The sequence below is a fragment of the Mesoplodon mirus genome (assembly GCF_964341445.2).
Source record: "Mesoplodon mirus genome assembly, chromosome: 19".
In the NCBI taxonomy this organism is placed as follows: Eukaryota; Metazoa; Chordata; class Mammalia; order Artiodactyla; family Ziphiidae; genus Mesoplodon; species Mesoplodon mirus.
Genome location: NC_138995.1, coordinates 29,911,508 through 29,926,406, shown reverse-complemented (window position 1 = coordinate 29,926,406; position 14,899 = coordinate 29,911,508). Strand labels below are relative to the sequence as shown.

Sequence of the window (14,899 nt, the reverse complement as noted above, 5' to 3'; positions counted from 1 at the left end):
GTGGAGCGTGGGCGGATGCGAGAGTGGGTGCGAAGGGGAAGAGGACCCGCACTCTCCACCACCACCGGCCTGGCGGGGCGAGCTGCGGATAATGCAGAGCCCCGAGAAAGAGGCAGCCAGGCATTGCGGGAGGGGGTGTAGTGGAGTCCGAAGACCTACTCCGGTGTAGCTGCTTCTCCGTCTGGCAGCTCTTGCCCACTACCTCTCTAGAGAAAGGCTACCCCCGTAGTACTGGGTCCCCAGTGCCTCCTCCCTCGCCGTCTGGCGGGGAGTTGGTGGAAGGGAGGCCGGGCCGGAGACGTGCAGATGTCCAAGGCCTGTCTCTCGCCCACCTGCTGCTGCTGGCGGAGAGGGACAGTCAACCCGGACTCCCTGCGCCCTGGACGCTGGCATCCATCCGGCTCTCTCGGGGGCCTTCATTCCGGGTATCCAACTCGCTCTCGGGTCCCCTAGCTTGGGGGAGAAGCCAGGGGCGGGTGGGCGGCGATCTGCCTTGGAGCTCAGCCTTCTGGCGAACGAGAAATCCGCTAACTCCGCAATTTACTGCGGCGTACAGAAAGCAGAGCTTTCGCTGGCGCGCGGTCCGCGGCCTCGTTCTCTTTGTGCGTCGAAGCGGCGGGACCGGCCATCAGGGCCCGCCTTGTGTCGGAACCGCCGCTCCACCCCGACTTAGCAGGGGAGGAAAGTTGGAAGAGATCGGCGCGCCTGGGATGTGTTTGTCATCCTGGGGCCGGCGCTCAAGAGTCTGAGAGAGAGAGGGAGAGACCTAGGAGGGGAGGGGGGGGAAATAAGAGGAGGGGGGAGAGGAGGGCCGCGGAGGAGAGGCGGGCGCTAGGGAGGGGCAAGGGGAGCGCCAGCGAGCGGGAGAGGGAGCCGGGGAGGAAGAGGGAGAGGGCGAGGCGCGCCTGGCGGCCGGGTTGGCTGCGGCCGCCCAGAGGCTCCTGCCAGTCCTCCCACCGACTACACCCCGCGAAGGAGGAGCTTCAGGCGCGCACAAGGCGTCAGAATCCTCAATTTCCAACTTAGCATCTTGGCAGGACCTTTGCGAAGCCAAAAGCAGAGCCCCCCAGTGCAAAGAGCGAGGGGGAAAAAGAGAAAGCAGCAAGGGAGGGGGGGGGAAACCCTGCCGGGGCGAGCGAGGCGCGCAGAGGAGCGGGCTCGGCGGCCGCAGCCGGAGGCGCGCGGGAAGCCAGCGAGGAGGCGCCGCGGGCCGGAGCCCGGGAGCCGGGGCCCGAGGAGAGGCGGCCCAGGGCAGCCGGAGACCAGGTGCCCGCCCGCACGCCCTCGCAGGGCGCCGCCCGGCTCGTTGGCGGCCGCGGCGCGGAGCGCCCCATGCCCGTGCGTGGCCATGTCCTACCCGCAGGGCTACTTGTACCAGCCGTCCGCCTCGCTGGCGCTCTACTCGTGCCCGGCGTACAGCACCAGCGTCATCTCGGGGCCCCGCACGGATGAGCTCGGGCGCTCGTCGTCGGGCTCCGCGTTCTCTCCCTACGCCGGCTCCACCGCCTTCACGGCGCCCTCGCCGGGCTACAACTCGCACCTCCAGTACGGCGCCGACCCCGCGGCAGCGGCAGCCGCCGCCTTCTCTTCGTACGTGGTGAGTGAGCGGGAGCCGGGGCGGGCGAGGGCAGCTGGGGCAGCCTGGGGCGGTCGGGGGCTGCGGGGGACACGGGCCTCGGCTCCACCGCGGGCCGCCCCTACCAAGCCTCGCGGACCCTGCAAACTTGGGCGATTGTCTCCCTCGGCTTCGCCCGGGCCTCGGGCTCAGGAGTTGCTCGGAGAGAAGAGCCGCGTCTTGCTCGGATCGCTGAGTTGACGGAAAGGGGTTTTTGGGGTGAGGTCGCTGCGATTAAAGAGCAGCATTTGGTTCAAACGTGAGCTCCAGGCCGCCCTGCACATTTTACTTTCTTTCTTTCTTTCTTTCTTTCTTTTTTTTTTTTGGTTTTGCCATTTGGAGAATGTAGTTCAAAAGAAATAGACCCGAAATCTGAACAGAAGCGTGCTAAGTCTGTGTAAATGTGTTTGGCCTCGCGTTTAATTAGTTCTCCAAAATGTTGCAAATCCGTAATCCTATCTTTGCAATCCGATTTGGAGGTATTAAATTTCTGAAAAGTCGGACAAGCTGCGGTGTATCCGGGATTTTTCGGCCGGGTGCACTTTCTGGAAAAGCGCCTTGGCTTCGGTTTGGGGTAACACTTTTGGAGGGGTGGGAGCGCCGAGGCAAGGCTTAGCTTTCGTTTGCCTTTCTCTGTGGGGAAAAAAAAAGTCCTTGATTTCCTTTGCTCACCACCCTTGCTCCCAACGCGCAACCACTCGGGCGCGGAGCGCAGAGTCGCCGCCGCTACCCAGGCCTCTCTCTGGGTAGAGGGCCCGGCCGCCGTGGCCGGATCTGCGCACGGAGGGAGGACGTTCCCGGGCAGAGGGGGGCCTACCAGGGGCCAGGAAAGCCAGGGCGGCTCCAAGCGCCCCCAAGGACTCAGGAGTTGGCGCCCCCGCTTCCTTATGAGGAGGAGGAGGCGTTGCCCCAGGGTCTGAGCTCTCCAGCCCTACCCCAGGGGAAGCCTGAGCGCGGGCCTCGCAGCCCGAAGACCCCTGGGCGCAGGGAAAGTGTCTTTCAGTCGCCCAGGTGGCACTGGGGACCACGGCCCACCCTCACTTTCTCTCTGCCCCTTCCCTGCAGGGCTCTCCCTACGACCATACACCCGGCATGGCAGGCTCCTTGGGGTACCACCCGTACGCAGCACCCCTGGGCTCGTACCCTTACGGGGACCCCGCGTACCGGAAGAACGCCACGCGAGATGCCACCGCTACACTGAAGGCCTGGCTCAACGAGCACCGCAAGAACCCCTACCCCACCAAGGGCGAGAAGATCATGCTGGCCATCATCACCAAGATGACCCTCACCCAGGTGTCCACCTGGTTCGCCAACGCTCGCCGGCGCCTCAAGAAGGAGAACAAGATGACGTGGACGCCGCGGAACCGCAGCGAGGACGAGGAGGAGGAAGAGAACATTGATCTGGAGAAGAACGACGAGGATGAGCCCCAGAAGCCCGAGGACAAGGGCGACCCCGAGGGCCCCGATGCAGGTTGGTGGACACGGGAAAGGGTGCGTTAAGCAAAAGGGGGACTGGAGAGGGGGCGCACAGGGCTTGGAGGTTGAGGGCAGGGGTCTTTGCCTTTGCGGGCGGGGACCTGGGCGCCGCCGAGCGGCCTCCGCGCCTCTGACCGCCTGGGTTTCGCCCGCAGGAGGAGCAGAGCAGAAGGCGGCTTCAGGCTGTGAAAGGCTGCAGGGGCCGCCCACCCCCGCTGGCAGAGAGACCGAGGGTAGCCTCAGCGACTCGGATTTTAAAGAGCCGCCATCCGAGGGCCGCCTCGACGCGCTGCCCGGGCCCCCCCGCGCCGGCGGGCCCTCCCCGGCCGGGCCTGCGGCAGCTCGGCTGGCCGAAGACCCGGCCCCTCACTACTCCTCGGGCGCGCCGGCTCCGGGCCCACACCCAGCCGCGGGAGAGCTGCCCCCCGGTCCCGGAGGGCCCTCGGTCATACACTCGCCGCCACCGCCACCGCCTCAGGCGGTGCTCGCCAAGCCCAAACTGTGGTCTCTGGCGGAGATCGCCACATCCTCGGACAAGGTCAAGGACGGGGGCGGCGGGAGCGAGGGCTCTCCGTGCCCACCGTGCCCCGGTCCCGTAGCCGGGCAAGCCCTAGGAGGCAGCCGCGCGTCACCAGCACCGGCGCCATCGCGCTCGCCCTCGGCTCAGTGTCCCTTTCCAGGCGGGACAGTGCTGTCCCGGCCTCTCTACTACACGGCGCCCTTCTATCCTGGCTACACGAACTATGGCTCCTTCGGACACCTTCACGGCCACCCGGGGCCCGGGCCAGGCCCTACAACGGGTCCGAGCTCGCATTTCAATGGATTAAACCAGACCGTGTTGAACCGAGCGGACGCTTTGGCTAAAGACCCGAAAATGTTGCGGAGCCAGTCCCAGCTAGACCTGTGCAAAGACTCTCCCTATGAACTGAAGAAAGGTATGTCCGACATTTAACGCGGGCTGCGTCGGTCCTGGACTTTCCTAATTTATTAAAAAAAAACATGGCCTTGGCAGTTATTTTTCCATCAACATGAGAGAAAAACAAAACTACCCCTCCTACTAAAAAGTTTATAGTTCCTGGAGATGGATGACATAAAAATGTAAACATCTCCACACACAAACAGAAATGTCTTAACCAACTGAAAAGAAAAATTTAAAAAAGGATTTGTATTAAATCTTATTCTGTATATTTAATGTAGCATTTTTGTATTTAAATTGATAACTCAATATCTTTGAAGTAAATTATGAAATTAAGACACCTGTACAGGCATTTAATGTTTTTTTGTAATATAAATATATACATTTGTGTTTCCCCCAAAACTGTTTCATAGTTTTAAAATACAAGTTTAATTTAATTTTTTACACCTATTGATTTTTCTGGGTATGAGCTGAAGTATTATTACAGAAAGGAAACAGGTTATACTCTTAGATTTAAAAAGTAAAAGAAACTGCAGCCGCCTTTGTAAAATGCAAAATATTTAATTAAAAGAGATTTTAACATAATCAGAGCCACTCATTACTTTTTAGAAGCCACAGTAAACTGTCCATCGCCCTGGACAAAAGGTGCAAACTGCAACTTTTTTTCGAAGTGGGGAATGAAAGGTTCCACCGAACCTAGTGTGCCAGCGGGAAACCGTAATTAGGCTTCGAGCCCCGGGGAACCTGGCCCTGCCCGGAATGCAGATTTGGATCACTGATGTGAGCTGCTGTGGGGAGATTGGACCCTGGAGGAGGGAGGAGAGAGACCCAAGTGTGTGCCCAGAAGGGAGAAGAGATGGCAAAGGCAGCTAGAGACACGCACCACCCGAGCTCCATTGCTTAACCTAATTACTTCCAATCAGTGTCGTGTTTTATGCAAAGCAATCAGCTGGTGAACTTTGCTAATGAGTTCGATTTTATGCCGGATTTAGCCCTTATTACTCTTTCAAAGGTGCTCTGGGCTAATGCGGGCGGGAAGCGTTAGGGGATGACAAGGAGAAGGCTTTCCCAAGTCACTGTCTTCTCTACCCCTTCAAAATTGGGCATTGATCTCTTCGCTGGATTTGATTAGATTAGTAAATGTTCCATCCGCGACCGTGCGGGTGGTAGGCGGCCGGGTACATTCCCCGCGCAGCCGCGGGGCTGGGCCGCGGGACCAGCGAGGGGACGGTTCCTCCCTTTCACAGGTAGGTGTCACACTTGTCCTGAATTACAAGCCTGCACTTTGCAGAGTCGGAGATTGGAGAGAGAGTGGGCGGAAGTGGGGGAGGGAGTGCCATAAGCGCTTGGGGGAAGCAAGGGGAGCCCCGAACGGACCAGAAGAGCCCCCCGCCCCACCCCCAAGGGCCCCTTTTTGGACAAGCGGCATTCAAAAGTTCGAGGACGTTTGCCTAGATAATGAGGCCGTTGTGGACTTGATCAGGCTTGTCACTTTAGCACTTTTCCCATCTCGGAATCAAGAGTCCGAGTAGCTACAAAAGTATTTTTGAGGTTTTATTTTCTCCGTTTAATCCCGCATCTTTCATCGCAAAACGAAAAGGCAGGTTGCGTCTCAATCCCACATGAGGAAGAGATACCGCCCTGCGCCCGAGGCCCGCCAGCACAGTCGGTGCTCGCGTCTCCATTTTGCGCGGGAGATGGGGAACCGCGGACTTGTGGAATTTCGTGGGAAATTTTCACTGGTCGGGGGACGGGAGGCTTTACAGCAAAAACATACCCCAGCGAGGGGAATTAATTTGCTCCATTAAACCCAAGCCTGAGCGTAGAGAGAATGTGTTTGCACATAACACCGGTTTAATTAGGCTAAATCAAAACTCACATATTTGCACTTCTACTCAAGACCACTTTAACCCTGTTTTTTTAAACACAGCCCAAATTTTCACCGGAGTTTTCACTTTTGCTACTTTTTTTTTTTTTTAGCCTGCAACGGGGCTCCTTTAGCTTATTCGAATTTAAACAAGTTTGAAAGCAGCATTGTCCAGATGTTTTCTTGAACAGCAGTCGACTTCAGTGTTTAAATTAGTGAGAAAATTCACGCAGGGAAGATGGTTTCAAAGCTGGAAGTGTGAATGATTAAATATGCATGAGACGATCGTATTTTATTTTGTCCCTTTAATTATAAATGATTTTTTTAAACAATTGAATTCCAGAGATGACTTGCCCTACCCCCCGCGCCCCAGCCCCCTCCATCCACCCCCCGACAGCCCAGTTCACAATCAGTTTTTTCCCCCCTGTTGAATATGCAGCCCCAGGAGTCACCTTCTCTTCTAAAAAAGTCAGAAGAATAGGCCAGTCGCCTTCTCTTAAGAGAGAGTTTAAGGACGACATCAACTCTGCGGGATTTGGAAGCACTGGCCCTAAACCCTAACCAATGATTTTAAAAAGAAAATTGTAGGCTTCCTTGTGTTCCCGGGAATATGCAAATGGCGCGGCGCGGGCCTCCCGGGTCTGATTGCCGAGGCTCCGGGCTGGGAGCCGAATGCCCGCGGGGGCTGCCTGGGAACGGGAACGGCGTACCGGGGAGCCCGCGGCGTTTCTCCCCAACGAGGGGCTGCGCGAGACGCCTCCCGGCTGCGCAGCGAAACCGCCAGAGTCTGGCAGGCTGGTGCCCACATCGCTGCCCCCTGTCCGCATCCCTCCTGCCCTTGGCCTCTGCAGGGTCGAGGGTTTTCTTTGCGTACTTCGTCCTAAGTACAAGCCCCAAATTAAGTTTAGGGTTTTCTCCTTCGCAGAGCGGGGTTTCGGTGGCCAGTGGTTTTTCTGTTGTCTAGAGACTTCTCAGTTTGGGGGCGGCCTGCTGGGCGGGTCGAGGTATGTGCAGCTAGGAAATGTCTCCCGCGTTTAATCCCAGAAGTAGATGCGTGTCTGTAAGGTCGCAAGACCCTCCTCGAGCCTCCGAGCCTCAGCCTGGCCGCATCTTGGGCCGTGTCGAAGGCGATGCTCCTTGCAAGGGGCGCTGGGGGGAACCTTCCGGCGTGTGCCAGGGGTTTGTTCGCAGACTTGGACTGGGGTGCGGAAGTTATGCGAAGCAGCGCCTAATACACCTCAGTGCTGGGGTAGCGCGGGCGTTTGTCACCTGCGCTTGGCCGCACTGGTTGCAGCCCCCAAGCAGAGCCTAGCTTGGCACTGAGAGGACTAGGAGTCGCTGAACCCCTGGCAACAGAGGCCGCGGGACCACTGAGTGGGGTCCCTGCAGTCAGCCCCACGAGGCAGCGCCAAACCGGGGACCGGCTGGGTTTCTTCCCTTGCCCCCCTGTGCAGGGCCGAATCAGCTTCTGGGATTTGGGGCGAGGAACCAACAGCCCAGTCAATCCCCGAGGGCGCATACTCGGGCATTGAGGTGAGGCTGCAGAAGGGGCCCTTTCTCCTTCCCGCTCTTCGGACCGGGGTGCCAGGGCCCGAACTGCTGTTCCCCGGCCTGGGTGAGGGGCCTTCATCGAGGCCTCCTGGTTTGCAAACCCCTCAGGGCCTCTCATTCCCTGAGATGTGCACAGCTCTTGGAGCCTGGAAGGTTGGGGGCTGGGCTGCGGTGGTCGTGCGAGCGATTTCAGAACTGGCCATTCCTACCAGCCCACCTGTCCCACCTAACAAGCTGCCAGCTGGGGCGGAGGCACAGAACAGCGCCCTGCAAAGCGCCCAAAGTGAAAGGAATGTGATTGCGCTCCCAAGAGGGAGCCGGAGGCGGATGCAGTTTAGGAAGGGCGCCGCCTACTGGTCCCCGGGCGCCACGCGGCTCGCAGAGAGGAGGAGTTAGGCGACACCCAGCTATGCCCTCCACCCACAGCGGGGCCTTAGCTCTGGACCCCAAGAGGGTCAAACGTAAATTGCTCCGCCATCCCACTCGCTTCGGCCTGGGACCCAGGACCCAGTTAACATTGGGGATTCGGAAAGCACGGCCTTCGACTGGAAGAGTATTAACCCTACAGATTCCTGCCACGGCTTGGGCACAGCCTTTAAAACCTGGCGGCAGGCAGTTGAGAAATATGCGGGCTGCTGGAGCAGCCTGCGGGGTGTGGGGTGCGCAGCGGTGCGCAGTCCAGGCAGTGCCGGTGCGCCCGCTCCGCTTCAGGTGCAGGTATTCCGTTTCTGCTGGCCTTTCCACTCCCGGCCTCTGGGCCCCCGCACAGTTTTAATTTGCGGTTTGGCATGTCGGGGGTCTACGACGCAGCCGCGCCCCCAAAGATCGTTTCTATCTTTTGGCCTGTAGGTTGGACATCTTTAGGAAAAGGAAAAACAAAACAAAACTACCCTCGAATTCTTCAAACCCTATTTCGAAAGCACCTTTAATGAGCTCGGCGTGGCAAAGGAGGAGGTGCTCACCTGGACGTCCCCCTCTACCCATCCAGAAGCGCTAACGGGAAGTCTCAGCTGGTTTCCCCCGGTGCGAGGATGTTGGGGACAGCGGGGGGCGCGCCCTCTACCTGACTTTCGCCTTCTTTGCCACTGGGCCCCCGAAGAGGAGGAAAATCGGCCCGACCGGAATCTTGCCTCCTGCTCTCCCCCCAAAGTGGCCAAAGCTGTGGGACTGGTCCTACACCCACCCCACGGGTCTCCCTTTTGGACCAGGCCAGAGCTAATCTCCTTTTCGTTTTCGCGCTAAATGCGACTTGGGTCCCAGGCACGAGGTGGGACCCAGGTTGTGGCCTAACACGATCGCCTCGGGGACCGGGCTGCAGCTCTGGCTGCACACCCAGCACTGGCCGGCCCCTCCAGGCCGTTGGGGATCTCCGGCCTCCCGTCGGCCGCAGGCCCCAACCCTGGGTCCCCAAGGCCGCCCTCCCGGCCGCGCTCGTTTCCGGCGCCCGGACGAGCCTGGCGCTCCCAGACGCCACTTTTCTCAGTGAAATCTGCTTTTATTTGCTCCGAGCAAACCCCGGGCTCTCAGCGCTCTCGCCTGATGGATGCAAATGTAAATGTGCACTTATTTAATTGGATCAGGCCCCAAGATAAAAGAGATAAACGGCTCCCCGTTTGCTAACTTATTTTCCGAGGCATGCAGCGCCGCGTGGAGGGGAAGCTAATGAAGGAGAGGCGCGTCGCTGGGCGCTCGAGCGCTGGTCGGTCGGCTCGGCTTGGGCGGCGGCTCCTCGTCCACCTCCTCTGCATGCGCCCTGCCCGCCGGGTAGGATCCCCTTGAGACTTTCTGTGCAAAGGGATTGGAAAGTGAGAAGGCGCGGCTTCGGCTTCGCGCTTGCAAATACCCAACCTCTCGCCACAGTGTTCTGTGGTTTTTACCCAACTCTCCATACTGGAGTCCTACTGGCAGGGCCCATTCGATAGAAAATCCTTTCTTGCTCCTCTCCCCAGGCGTCGTCTTTCACCCCAGGCGGGGGTTTCAGAAAGAAAGGCGGGAGGGACGTGGAAAAGGCCAGGGGCGTCCCCCACCTCCACCCCGACCCCCGGCCACCAGGGTCCCGTGGAGTCGCCCTTTAGACGGAAGGACCACCCTTCTCTGTTCCCAGGTGGCCCTCTTTTGGATCCTGGGATTTCTTTCAGGATTGGCGTGGATAACCCCCCCCCCCAATGTATGCCCGCAATGCACACAACCCTTCAATAGTTTCAAAGGGTCGCAGAACCCGGACATCCAGACTGTAGGAGGAGAAAGGACTGCCTGACTCCCAGCTCCACTGGGCGGGAGTTCAGAACTTCAGCACCAGTGCGTCGGTCTCCGCCGTCCTCGACAAATTCGTTCCCCAAGTTTGGGCCTCGGTTTTTCCGGCAAAGTTTTTCTTCCGTTTAGAAGCGGTGGAGGAGGTCTGGGTGGGTGAAGGCAAGAGACCGGCTGAGACAGACTGCGGAGGGTGGGTGCAAAGGAGCCTGGGAAAGGGGGCGGAGACCCTTGCCAGGTAGACCCCAGAGGCTAGGCTGGGCAGGGCTGGGACTGGTGAGGCCCGGCTGGTCAGGGCGGCCCGGCCGCGTCCCATCCCCAACGCGCTGATGGATTGGCTTGTCAGGAGAGCTCTGTGCGCGGAGCCCATCAGAAAGCACTTACCTCGCTAAACTGAAATTACTGTCTTTTCAGGGGCTAATTTGTGTAACTCCCATGGAGGGGCTTGGAGGGGGTTTGATGAGGCATAAAATGATGATTAATGAATTTATTGGCCGCTGCTCATCAAACAACGGCTGGATAGCTCCGGTCCACACGGGGCGGCCTGGCAGCGGCGCTCAGCACAGCTGGGGTTCGGCCTCGGGGGGTTCAGCGCCTGCAATGGTGTTCTCTTGCACCCAGCCCTGGCCCTGGGGGCTTTCCTTGACCTTAGCCGCTTTCTGCTGACCAGCCTCGGATTTGGGGCGCGGGCTCCAGCCATGCCGCCATCGCCCCCTGCGGGCCAGCGGCTCAGGCGGTGGTGGAGGTGGGGAGAGGCCAGGACTCCAGTGGCTGCAGGCCCAGAGGTGGACAGCACCTCTCCAGCGTCCTAGAAGCCAGGACTTGAGTGTGACCAGGGCACCCCAAGCAGTGTGAAGATGGAGATGTAGGCTGTTGTCCAAAGGCGTTACAGTGTACTGGTTGGGTCCTTGGGCCTTGGTGGCTCAATCCTACCTCCCTCTGCAATTTACTAAGATGTGGGTCCTTGGGCAGTAACCTCTCTGAACTTCAATGACCTCCTCTGTAGAATGGGCCTGTACCACCCCTGTTTTTTTTTGTTGTTGTTGTTTGTTTTTGTTTGTTTGTTTTGCGGTACGCGGGCCTCTCACTGTTGCAGCCTCTCCCGTTGCGGAGCACAGGCTCCGGACGCGCAGGCTCAGCGGCCATGGCTCACGGGCCCAGCCGCTCTGCGGCATGTGGGATCTTCCCAGACCAGGGCATGAACCCGTGTCCCCAGCATCTGCAGGCAGACTCTCAACCACTGTGCCACCAGGGAAGCCCCCACCCCTGTTTTGTGAGGATTCTAGTGGGTGGCAGATAGTCATCCTTCAATACAGTTATTAGGGTCATGCTCTCTTAGCACTTCACTTCACTGGAGATGCTAGCCAAGGCCTGGGGGGAAGGGGAGAGGGTGGGAGACTGAGGCTTTGGCTTCTGACTTGGGGAGAATCCCGCCAGAATGGCTGTTGTTCTTTAGCACTCTTCCCCTTCCCTGCCTCCTCTGGCTGTACATCACTCTCTGGGGCTTGATTGGAGGGGGACACTGGGGAGCCTGGAAAGGCAGCTCTGATCACAGCTGAGCTTTGGGGAGCTGACCGGACCTGCCTTGGGATCCCCTGTGGGGGCAGAATTGAAGTTCAAGTTAGTTCACAGGACAGTTCAGACCTCCTCTCATTTATGTATAACCCACCCTTTTCCTGCAGGCTGCTGTCTTTTGGAATGTGTCCCCAAGTCATTTTAGCCACTTCCTCTAGTCTCAATCAAAATCCTGCAGCCCACAAACTTATAAACTCAGCTTGGAGTCTTTACCTCCCCTGCCTACCTTGTAGCCCGCACACTGCCCCACCCAGATCTCCCAACAATTGGCTCTACCTTTGCCTCCCTGGGACATCCTGCCCTGCTGAAGCAGAGCACAGGGAAGCCCTTGGCATTGACCTCTCCAGTAAGAGGCTTGGTTGGCCTCCATGTTAGTGCAGCTCCACTTAAACTATTTTTTCTCTTCCTGCAACATACATAACTGAGCATCTGTAATATGCCAGATTCCTTGTTCTAGGTACTGATGATGCAGCAATGAACAGAGCAAAGTCCCTGCCCTCCTGGAGCTTACATTTTAGAGGGGTGGGCAGAAAGTAAACAAGTAAGTGTGATAATGGCTTATCACAAGCTCCAGGTGATGAGTGTCAGGAAAAAAATTAAGTAGGGTAAGGGCATGGACAGGAGTGTGCTCTTGGAGTGAGGGCAGTCTGGGAAGCATCCCCTAGGAGGGGGCATTTGAGCAGAGACCTGAAAGAAGTTAGGGGATAGGCCAGGCAGGTATCCCAGGGAAGAGAGTTCTGGGAAGAAGGCATAGCAGGTGCAAAGATCCTGAGGTGGGAGCAGGTTTGAGCAACACCAAGAAGACTTTTATGGGAGGGGATTAGATCAAGGCAAAGCCAGGTTCAGGTTATATGGGGCCTCGTAGGTCCTGGTGAGATCTTTGGATTTTATGATGTGACAGAGAGAGAGGGAGAGAGAGAGGGAGAGGAAGGGAGAGAGGGTTTTGAAGGGAGAGACAGGATCAAATTTATGTTTTAAAGGCATCCCCCTATACGAGGAGCTGAGACTCTGGGAGGACAAGAGTAGAGGCAGGGACCAGTTAAGAGGGTGATGGAGAATCTAGGGGGAGGTAATGGAATGCGGTCTTGGTCCAGCATGGTAGCCGGGGAAGTGGGGAGAAGCAATCAGGTCTGGGCTGAAGGTAGTGTCAACAGGCTTTGCTGATGGATTAGATGTTGGGAATAAGAGGAGTGGAGTTCTAGTTGCTTCCAAGAATTTGAGCCTGAAAACCCAGAGGCATGGGGTTGCCATTTGCTGAGGTGTCCAGTGGTAAGGGAGGAGCAGGGATTTTTTTTTTTTCTGGAGAAGGGGGAAGTAAGATACTCATTGACCTGATCCCCAAGCCCTTTGGCCCAAAGGAGTTGCTCTCGTGGACATGCTGGTCATCCAGTGTCCAGGCCAAACCCTGAAGTGAACAGATCCTGCCGCCTGAGACCAGATATCTCAGACCTTTCTAACCCCATCTCCCCTTTTATTTCTGTCTTTTTTTCCTTTCCCTTTTTCTTTTCTTTTTTTTTTTTATCAGTGGAGAAACTGAGGTTCAGGAAATGAAAATGACTTGCCCAAGCTCACACAGTGAGTTTATAGGCAGCACCGAATTGGAAACCTGGGTCTCCTAACTCCTAGGCTGTGTTCTCCCTCTGTCTCAGCCAAGCTAGGATCTCATGGATATCTGATTTTAACGGAGAACTCCTGGAAACAAAATGCCTTAACAGAGAGGAATGAATGTAGAATGGTGGAGTCTCAGACACTGTGACAGGCTGTCAAGGGAGATATTTTTAGGCAGCGCCGGGAAATATCTTAGCCCTCCTCCAAAGCTGCTGGAGGACAGGCTGCCTCCTCAGGACTCTGTGTGTGAAGTACAGATGAGGGAAAAGCTAGGAGTACGTCATCTCTCCCAGATACTCAACAGCAAGGAAGTACTAGGACATCTGCCCCTGCCAAAGAGGGTTTACTTCCCTAAATAATTGCCATCTGAAAAGATTTGCTCATTTCTCCTGTTGGAAGTGACTGCCTGCCTGCCCACAATGATCTCACATAACGCAGCACAAATGAATGTTCCTTTGCCCATCATTTTAGAGAGCAGCTCCTAGCAAACAGATTTGAACTGGGGACAAGGACTCCAATCATAGGTCTTTCATGCATTTATTTTGTATTTCTTTCTTTCTTTTTTTTTTTTTTGATGTCTCACCTTGACTGTTTTTGGCTTTTTTTTTCCCCACCTCAATCCTTTTCTTGACACCTTGTGGCATATATATGGTCGTCAGCTCAGGGATTTTTTCTGTAAAATCTATCAGTGGCTTTGTCCCCAAGGGAACCCACAGGCCCTTAGGAATAGCATCTCAATGTCTTTCAAGCAGAGTGAGACATCTGTTAGCCCTAGATTGCAAATACCCTCACAGTTCCAGAACATCCCAGACACCTTCCCAGCTAACACAGTTTGACATCAGACTTACCACACAGTTGTCATTGCTGAGACTTTTTTTTAAGGTCCAAGCCACAAGGTTTTTTGTTTGTTTGTTTGTTTGTTGGTTGGTTGGTTGATTTCATTTGCCTTCTATTTGTATTTAGCATCTAAATCCAAATCCTGTGGCTCTTTTTCTAAATACTCATACATGCAAAGATGTTCCTGGTAGTTGAGGACTGATTTTCCTGGATCACATAAAAGAGTGGATGAGCGGCGACTTGGAGAAAAGGGTATTTTTGGAATAAACACCACCTCTTTGCACTCATGAAGAATGTGGTAGAAAAATCGTTGGCCTGGTTTGTTTTGGTTGGTGGAGTTTTTTTTTCCCCTCTCTCCAGACACTTTTTTCTTTCTTACTTTCTTTTTTCTTTTTAATCTTTTCCTATTAATCTGGTAAGTGCCTGACAGGCCCTAGAAAATGTCTGAGGAATGTCTGAGAAGGCTCCATAGGACTCGAAATTGCAAGGAAAGGGTCCTTACCTTGCTCGGTGTTCCCCGAAACTTACTCATTTGAGCCCCGCCCTCCCAATCCTTGTCATAGCCTACGATTATTGAAACTACTATTTACGGAATAATTTCCTTTGAATTTTGTCACCATTTACTTATATTGAAAGGAATGTTTGTACCACTACAGTCACTGAAAAACTAGTATCACTCGCCATCAGTGGAAGACAGTTATTAAGAAGCCAGTTAATTAAGTGAAGTTCTTGGCCTCCTGGGCTTTGAAGGCAACTGGCATCTCTCAGGGTCTCTGGCTGTTCTAGAGGTCACTGCAACCCCATTCCTTCTGCTTCACCCATGATTATGTGGGTCACATGAGCATCTTTTCACCCACACCTAAAGTCATCCTGTGTCCCCCCCAGAGATGTGCTTCCCACACTTTAAAAAATAGTAACTGCTCATTTTACAGATATGGAAATTGAGGCCCTGAGAGGTAAAGCAGTTTGCTCCAGATCACACAGCTCGTTGGTGACAGAGCAGCCAGGGATGGCTGCCCCCTGTCCCCACCCTGCTCCCCCTACGCCCTTTTCTTAATGAATTCCTTGCCCTGTCATCCTCATCTCTGGGTGAGCTTCTGGGGAGGTAGTACCGAGATGGGAGAATCCTTACAAACCTTGTAAACTTTTGTTCCTCCCATTCCACTGGTTCTGCAAGGCCTGAATCTCTTTTTTCCTATCTGTG

At 55.8% G+C, this 14,899-nt stretch overlaps 1 protein-coding gene across 1 annotated transcript; it reads left to right on the top strand.

Moving 5' to 3' along the window:
- Positions 1–963: 963 nt before the first annotated feature.
- IRX5 (iroquois homeobox 5) lies at positions 964–4,353 on the top strand. Its single transcript, XM_082607549.1, has 3 exons — positions 964–1,597; positions 2,681–3,086; positions 3,247–4,353. The coding sequence occupies exons 1-3, from the start codon at positions 1,349–1,351 to the stop codon at positions 4,041–4,043; spliced, it is 1,452 nt and encodes a 483-aa protein (XP_082463675.1). The 5' UTR covers positions 964–1,348; the 3' UTR covers positions 4,044–4,353.
- Positions 4,354–14,899: the final 10,546 nt, after the last annotated feature.

Bases quoted from the DNA above. Each gene is read 5' to 3' on its own strand.
- IRX5 (XM_082607549.1), top strand. From the start codon at position 1,349: ATGTCCTACCCGCAGGGCTACTTGTACCAGCCGTCCGCCTCGCTGGCG. The intron at 1,598-2,680 runs GTGAGTGAGCGG...CCTTCCCTGCAG, and splicing joins CCGCCTTCTCTTCGTACGTG to GGCTCTCCCTACGACCATAC. The intron at 3,087-3,246 runs GTTGGTGGACAC...TTTCGCCCGCAG, and splicing joins CCCCGAGGGCCCCGATGCAG to GAGGAGCAGAGCAGAAGGCG.